At 48.1% G+C, this 8,184-nt stretch overlaps 2 protein-coding genes across 2 annotated transcripts in view; one reads left to right on the plus strand and one right to left on the minus strand.

Moving 5' to 3' along the window:
- The window catches only part of ZSWIM5 (zinc finger, SWIM-type containing 5), a 53,385-nt gene extending 47,317 nt beyond the window's left edge, over nucleotides 1-6,068 (plus strand). The window contains 3 exon segments of the mRNA XM_006779572.2: nucleotides 1,800-1,963; nucleotides 2,429-2,510; nucleotides 3,192-6,068. Coding sequence (XP_006779635.1) covers nucleotides 1,800-1,963; nucleotides 2,429-2,510; nucleotides 3,192-4,054 — 1,109 coding nt within the window. The 3' untranslated portion in view covers nucleotides 4,055-6,068.
- A 788-nt stretch (nucleotides 6,069-6,856) lies between these two features.
- UROD (uroporphyrinogen decarboxylase) overlaps nucleotides 6,857-8,184 on the minus strand; it is a 3,747-nt gene continuing 2,419 nt past the window's right edge. The window contains exons 7-10 of the mRNA XM_006769252.2: nucleotides 7,842-7,979; nucleotides 7,580-7,680; nucleotides 7,433-7,499; nucleotides 6,857-7,097 (exon numbers count right to left, since the gene is read on the minus strand). Coding sequence (XP_006769315.1) covers nucleotides 6,936-7,097; nucleotides 7,433-7,499; nucleotides 7,580-7,680; nucleotides 7,842-7,979 — 468 coding nt within the window. The 3' untranslated portion in view covers nucleotides 6,857-6,935. The remainder of the gene's footprint in view (nucleotides 7,098-7,432; nucleotides 7,500-7,579; nucleotides 7,681-7,841; nucleotides 7,980-8,184) is intronic.

Here is an 8,184-nt window from a genome sequence, read left to right on the forward strand (position 1 = left end):
CATCCTTACAATGGAATATTATTTATATATATAAAAGGCTGATATGCAAAGTGTCCCCTCTGGAGTTTGACCGGGAGACCGGGAGTTCAGTCGCTCTCTATGATGTGAGCTGACCACCATGGGGCGGCGCGGAATGAAGGAAGGCACCAGCCAGCAGCTGGCCAGGCCTAAGGATCCTTCTGTGCACGAATTCGTGCACCAGGCCTCTAGTTTACCAATGAAAGGAAATGAGTTATCAAGCCACAAAAAGATGTGGAAGGATCTTAAATGTATATTGTTTGGTGAAGGCTAGTCTGAAATGTTACATACTATAATTCCAAGTACATGGCATTGTACTTGGAAAAACTATAGAGATAGTAAAAAAGATCAGTAGTCACAGGAAGAATAAGGAAAAATAAATAGGTAGGTGTAGCATAGGAGATTTTTAGAGCAATGAATCTATTCTGTATGATACAGTACTGGACGATTATGAAACTGTATTTGTCAAAAACCATAGACCTGTACAACCACAATGAACCCTAATGTAAACTATGGACTTTAATAATGTAAGAATATTGGTTCATCCAATGTACCACACTAATGTAAAATGTTAATAATAAGGGAAACTGCAAGTGGGGAAATGGGGTATATGGTAATTCTGTACTATGCTCAATTTTATTCATTTTAAAAATTGTTTTTAGCCGAGGCCGGTTTGGCTCAGTGGATGGAGCGTCGGCCTGCGGACTGGGGGGTCCCGGGTTCGATTCCGGTCGGGGGCATGTGCCTGGGTTGCGGGCACATCCCCAGTGGGAGATGTGCAGGAGGCAGCTGTTTGATGTTTCTCTCTCATCGATGTTTCTAACTCTCTATCTCTCTCCCTTCCTCTCCGTAAAAAATCAATAAAATATATTTAAAAAAATTGTTTTTAGAGCTGACAGAAGCAAAAAGGTAATCTCTACCATAATCCTGACACCCAAAGATAACTACCACTCAGACATGCGTATATTCTATTCATTTTCTATTCATATGTATGTGCACACATACACTATACACACACTGCTATTTATCATTTTTTATATAAAAGTTGAATAGAATATTACCTTCTTCACAAATTGTTTCTAATTCCCACAACAACCCTAAAAGGTTACTGTTTCCATTTTATAGATGAAGTAACTGAGCTGGTAAATGGCTAAACTAGGTTCAATTTCCAATGTATTTTATTCCAAAGCCTATATATTTTTACCACTATATCTCTTTGTAAAACATAGTACCTACTTTTTGTTCCATCTTTATTTAACACTACCCCTTTACAAGATATACCAATCTTCCATACACCAGACTGCCTTCATGCAGTGAATTTCACTTCTGATGGTGTACATGCCCTTCCTGTGGAGTATTCCTTAACTCTGTGCCCTCGTACTGAATAGGAAGTGGTAGCCCAGCTTCTTTTTGCTCCAGGGAGGCAAACAATGGGACTGACATACATTTTTGGCAATAATATTGCTTTCTGTCTTCTGTATAAGCAGCTCAAAATTCAGGTGTTTATGAAAATTATTTGAGATCTAAAGAGTCTGAGGAAAAGGAGGGTGAGGGGTAGAGGCAGATGGAAGGGTAGAGAGAAGTGAATACACGTGGGCGCCTCGGGAGGAAAACAGCCTCCAGTGTTGGGTTCAGTGGAGACAGAGCTTGATTGTCCAGAAGGGGTGTAGCATTCAGTGAATTGATAGCAGCCAGTTAACCAGTACCTGTGGTGATCAGTGGGCCATTCGGAGAAACATTAAAGGAAACCCTATCCCTGCCCCTTCTCTCGGTACCTATAGGAGACACTTTGAGGCTCCGAACAATCCTGGAAGCAATACAGAAGCACATCCATTCCTCCTCCCTCATCTTCAAACTGGCCCAAGATGCATTCAAGATTGCTACCCCCACCGACAGCAGTACTGACAGCACCCTGCTCAACGTGGCCCTGGAGCTGGGGTTACAGGTATGGAGGAGTGGGCCTTCCCGGCGTTAGTCTGGTAATTGACCGAGGGACCATTAAAGAGGATAAGATCTGAGGGGGACTGGGCGTAGGCCAAATCTGCTTCTTTCTGTGTCCCCTGAACACAACTAGCCTAGGCACAAGGTAAGAACTCTATGGATCGGGCTCCATTTTGAAGTTAAGTCCAGAAGCAACATAGCTTTAGGATCCATGGGGTCCGGGCCTTCTTCCCACGCACTCCCATTCCTCCAAGTCAAGCAAGGTGTGGTAAATAGCACCTTATTTGTTAGAGGTCATCAGTGAAGCCTTTATCTGTTTTGTAGGAGGTGGGGCTGAAATTAAACAAACCTGTCTGTACTTATCAAGGGAACGATGACTGTTTAAAGCACTAATAAATACTTGTTGCATAAAGAAATGGCAAATAGGGAGAGAAAATTCATATGCCTAACTCACTCTCTTTTTGCCCAGGTGATGAGAATGACGTTATCAACCCTTAACTGGAGGCGCCGGGAGATGGTGCGGTGGTTGGTGACCTGTGCTACAGAAGTGGGTGAGTCTTCCACCTCCCTCTACCCCCAGGATAAAGGAGTTCCTGGGCCCTGCTCTTGGGACAGGACAACAAATCATTAGAGCCCTCCTATTCCTGTTACTGATGACCTAAGAAAGGATGGGGCCACTGGTAGCCCCAGCTGGCCCAGGCTCTGCCTCTCTGCTTGGACTATGTCCTGATGTCAGCAGCACTTTGTCCCTCTGGTCAGAGACACCTGAGAGAATGAATTGTCAACCGCCAGTACTCAAGTACACCCTTGCGAGATAGTTGACCCGGTGATTTGGACCCAGTCCCTAGCCATACTTCTGAGAAATCCCAAAACAACTTGGAGGCTCAGGACCCCATCTAGAGCCCAAAGCCCCAGCATAAGACTCTACCCTGAGAGGCCCCACTTCAGCTAGAACCCCCAGGCAGATCTGGGGCTCTGCCGCTCCGTCCTTGTGATGGGCTAAGAGCATCTGCTGAGACCTTCAGTCCTCTGACCAGGGGAAGGAAGGAATAGAACAGGGTCTGGCCATCCGGGATGCTCCCCTTGCCCTGGTTTGCCTCAGATCATCTCCAGGCTGCTGAGGAGAAGGGAAAACTCATCTCTGCAGGCAAGTTCTGACCCCAAATGGTAATCTGGGCAGATGTGGATCGGGACCCGGATGGCCACAGCTGAGCTCAGGCTCTCCCTGACAGGTGTGCGGGCCCTGGTGAGCATCTTGCAGAGCTGGTACACACTCTTCACCCCCACCGAGGCTACTAGCATTGTGGCTGCCACAGCTGTATCCCACACCACTATCCTGCGCCTCAGTCTTGACTATCCACAGCGGGAGGAGCTGGCTAGCTGTGCTCGCACACTGGCCCTGCAGTGTGCTATGAAGGATCCACAGAGCTGTGCCCTGTCAGCCCTTACACTCTGTGAGAAAGACCACATCGCCTTTGAGGCAGCCTACCAGATCGCCATTGATGCTGCCGCTGGTGGCATGACCCATTCACAGCTGTTCACCATTGCCCGCTACATGGAGCTCCGTGGCTACCCGCTACGTGCCTTCAAGCTGGCCTCACTGGCCATGAGCCATCTCAACTTAGCCTACAACCAGGACACTCATCCAGCTATCAATGATGTGCTCTGGGCATGTGCCCTCAGCCACTCTCTGGGCAAGAATGAGCTGGCGGCCCTCATTCCCCTGGTGGTGAAGAGCGTGCACTGTGCCACAGTGCTCTCAGACATCCTACGGCGCTGCACGGTGACTGCACCTGGCCTGGCTGGCATCCCAGGTCGCCGCAGCTCTGGAAAGCTCATGTCCACTGACAAAGCTCCACTGCGCCAGCTGCTGGATGCCACCATCAATGCCTATATCAACACTACACACTCACGCCTGACACACATCAGCCCTCGTCACTATGGAGAGTTTATTGAGTTTCTGAGCAAGGCTCGGGAGACCTTCCTGCTGCCGCAGGATGGCCACCTGCAGTTTGCCCAATTCATCGACAACCTCAAACAGATCTACAAAGGCAAGAAGAAGCTGATGCTGCTGGTGCGAGAGCGCTTTGGCTGAGAAAGCAGACAGCCCACTGCCGGGGCAGCCTGGGCTCCCAGGTACCATCAGGTCAGGCCAAGGACACCGACACCTTCGTCCACCCTGAGAGGACCCTAAGCACCTGTGGCTGAACCAAAGGACCACAGGGCTAAGCATGGGGAGAGTCCAACCCTGGCCTGAACCTGCCTTGGCAAGGTTCTCAGTATAGCCCACTGTTCCTGGAGGAGCTGGGCCCTGCAGATCGATCAGAAACTCTACAACATGCCACCTCACGCCCCTATATCCTGCGTGTGTCCTGGGCATTGGCCCTCTCTCCCTTGGCAAACACAGAACACTGTTCCATCTCAGGGATTGCTTAACCAGAGAAACAGAAGCATGTATGGTACTGTAAATATTATAGTATATGTGTTGCCAATTACATTGTAAAGTTGTAACTATTTATAATTCCGGTTCTAATTTCATGGGTACTTGAAATAGCTGTGGGTGGGAAGGTAGACTTGTTCTCTGAGGAGACTCACACCATTTCTCAGGTTTCCGTTGCAGAGTATATACTGTTGGCAGTGGAAGAGTGCAAGTGGCAGGGAGAAAAATGCCAGTTAGAATGAATCCCAAGTCTAGTCTATGCAGAAACTGCAGCCTACAGAAGGGGTAGCTGTAGCCACATGGTGAGTAAGGGGCTGGGCCAGGACCGAACTTAGACTTTGCTGCACGAAGCCATGAGGACACTGAAGCTCATGCTCCTGCCTCACACGGCCTCCAGGAGCCTGCTGAGCTCCTGAGAAACAAGATCAGGGAGCAGGTGGAGGTCTGGGAGGCCACTGAGCTCATACTGTTCATCTGCTCTGGTCACCATTGTTAGTGTCTGGTTTCATCTCTCAGTGTGTGTGTGTGTGTGTGTGTGTGTGTGTGTGTGTGTGTCCCCGTATGGCTAAGTACATGCGTCTGTATGCAGATATATATCTGTGCATACCTATATGTGCACATATGTGTATCTGTGTGAATACATGTCCGTGTGCTGGACTATGGGTTTCTGTGTGAGGGTATACACTTTTGTGAACATGTAGGATTACTTATCCGTGTGTGTGTTCATGTTGATACATGTTTAGTGTGTATCTGGGCACACATGAGTTCATGTGCATAAACATGTTTGTGTGTATGCTTCCTCTCCATTGATGCATCTTTACATGTGTAATTGTGTATATTTCAACATGTAGGTATGTATGTGAATTTATATTTGAGCATCTGCATGGATGTGGCTCTTCTCTTTTTGCCAGATCTGTTCCTCTTACTCTCTCTCACCAGCTAAACATGTTCCCCACATCTGTGCCTCCTTTATTCTCTCACCAAAAAAGCTTCTCATCACTAGTCTATCTTAAGGGTGGCTTCTTCAGCGCCAGTTCTCTCCTCACCCTGCACTTGCTTTCTCCCTCTGCCTCTCTACCTCAAGCTTCCTCTGCCTGCTTTGGTCAGTCCCATTGGTTACTGATTTGGAGGCTGGGGCTGGGATGCATTTGGCCTTTCCCTTTCTGACTAGTTTCTAGCCCTAGTGGGCAACCCCTGTGTTAGCCCTGGCTGACCTCCACAATGTATGACATGCCTGCTACCTTCCTGCCCCTATGCTCAGCCTGAAATTAGGAGGTAGCAAGGGCATTCCGAAGAGTCATTTGGATGCCAGTGTCTTGGTGTTTACTATTTCATGTTTTAGTTCCTGAGTAGGGGATGGGATGTGATAGGAAGGGTGGTATAGCTAGAGTGTGAACTAAGGACCTGTCTGCTCTATTTTCCTTTCTTTGACAAACTGTTTGTTTCACCTTCTTTCCCCCGCTCCACACACTAACCAGTAAGTTGTATTTGCTATTTGTGGCTAATGAAGTCTTACTGTTCAGCCATGGGCCCTACAACCTCTCAGCCCAACAGGTTGGTTTAAAAAAAAAAAAAAAAAAAAGGCCACTCCCATTTCTGTATCACGATTGCCATTTTTTAGCAAGTATGTGAACTCAGTGCTTTTCTATAAATAAATCATGGATCACAGAAAAGATTTTTGTAAAATCAGAAATTGTGTTTTCTCAATAAATGGGGCTCTTCTCTCTCTTCTGCATTGCCCTGGCTGGGACAGGGAGCTGGTTGGGCCTATAGCACAGTGGATTTCTAGTGGTGTAAGATGTGGAGGACAAATGAATCGCCTGCCACACCAAACCCCACTCCAGAGCTCACAAACAGCGTAGAGCCTTGTCCCAGGAAATAGGTAGCAACACCAAGATCCTGAGAAAACTGCAGGGTATGCTCCGAAAAGAATGCAGAGCCACCCTGAGCAACACAGGGACTTTGTCTTCAGAGGCCCTCACCTCAGTGATGCAAGTCTAACTCTAACCCTGAGCAACCTAGCTCTAAGTCTTTATGTCCTCCCATCTTTTGGTATCAAAGCTGCAGGCTTCTCACCTCTTCCCTGCTTACCTAGACTCCACCTTCCTTGATAGGCCTCTCTGAAGTATCCCAGCCATTCCTGTGCCCCTCTCTGATCTATACTCCCCTTTCCCCACACACAATTTGACCTCATAAGCTGAGGGGACCCTATTTCTCTGCAAATATCATAGCTCCAGCTGTTAGGAAACTCTACCCAAACCCATGTAGCTCTGGGGCTTGGAGATCTGAAGTCAAGATGGTGGGGAGAGCCCTAACATTAAGTCCTACAGTGCACACCCTGATATCTGAGTTCCCATGACTTTGGGAAAGGATGCAGACGGAGGCCCCGGGGAAGGAGCAGACTCTAAGAAGGAACTGAAGATAAGGGCACAGATCTTTCAAAAACAAAACCACATGTTAGACTCCAACTCTGGGACTTTTATTTCCTGGAAACAATCTTCTGTGTTGGTAGTACTTGAGGAGGAAAACTGTATGCTCAGTTCTGTCGAAGTGCACGTGAGTATTTGTGCACGGCATCCACAAAGGCCCCCACATGCTCTGGGTCCATGTCAGGGTAAAGTCCATGGCCCAGGTTGGCAATGTAGCGCTGTGGCCCGAAGTCATCCAGCATCTGCTGCACCAGCCGCCCGATCTCCTCCTGGGGGACCAACAGGGCATTAGCTGCAGGGAGGGCCAGCAAGCCTCTGTCCTCCCTATACATAATAGTGACACACATATATGTAGGCGATTCTACCCAGTGTTATTCATTCAGTCATTAATTCAAAAAAAATTATTGGATGCCTAGGATGGGCCAAGCACTAAGAAAACCCAAATAAACACAACAGTGAAAAGAAATCCCTGCCTTCCTGGAGTTCACATGGTGTGTATGAGGTAGAGGGGAGAGACAGACATAAAAATACAATAATACAACCATCTCACAGCCATGGGAATACAGACAAACTCACAGACATACACGAGGATTCTGGTTGTTACCTCAGGTGCATACAGGGCACAGGGGTCCAGATTGCCCTGCAAGGTCACGTTCTTCCCCACACGTTCCCTGGAAGCAGAGTTGGTGCTATGTTCTGGTGACTACCCATATGGCAGCTGCACCCCTATACCTCACCCTCCATTACTTACCGGGCTTTCTGTGGGGCCACTGTCCAGTCAAGTCCAACCACCTCGTAGCCAGCCTGAGCCAGTTCCTCCAGAGCAAAATGTCCATCCTTAGCAAAGACAATCTGAGGGAACAAAAGGACAGATTTCTGAGCCTACGGAGGGCCTTGCTTTGCCTACTAACCTATCTCAGCTGTACCTCGGCTGCCCTCCAGTGGTCACTTCATTCCATGCAGGACTTATTCTGAAAGTCTCAGTCCCACCTTCACTCCATTCCCATTCTTACCATGGGCACTGGTGCCAGGCCTGCCTCCTGCAGCATGGCCTTTACTCGCTTAGCCACGTCACGGATGTAGGGCAGTGCAAACTTATTGAAGAGCTGTGGGCCAAGATGCCCTGCGTGGGACTCAAAGAGCTGCAATGCCTACAGTTAGGTGGTGGTGAAGAGAAATACTTAACACACAAAAAGGAAATATTTCAGGCCCCACACACAGAATGGAACTCAATTTTCCCCAAGTGACTTCCACCCCTGATACCGCCTAAAAACCCAGTTCCAGTCAAAAGGTTTTGTCTTTTCCTCCAGATCCCAGTGCTAGCTGTGGTCTTTGAACACATGAAACATTAAGCCC

Source organism: Myotis davidii, unplaced genomic scaffold, assembly GCF_000327345.1.
Source record: "Myotis davidii unplaced genomic scaffold, ASM32734v1 scaffold924, whole genome shotgun sequence".
Lineage (NCBI taxonomy): Eukaryota > Metazoa > Chordata > Mammalia > Chiroptera > Vespertilionidae > Myotis > Myotis davidii.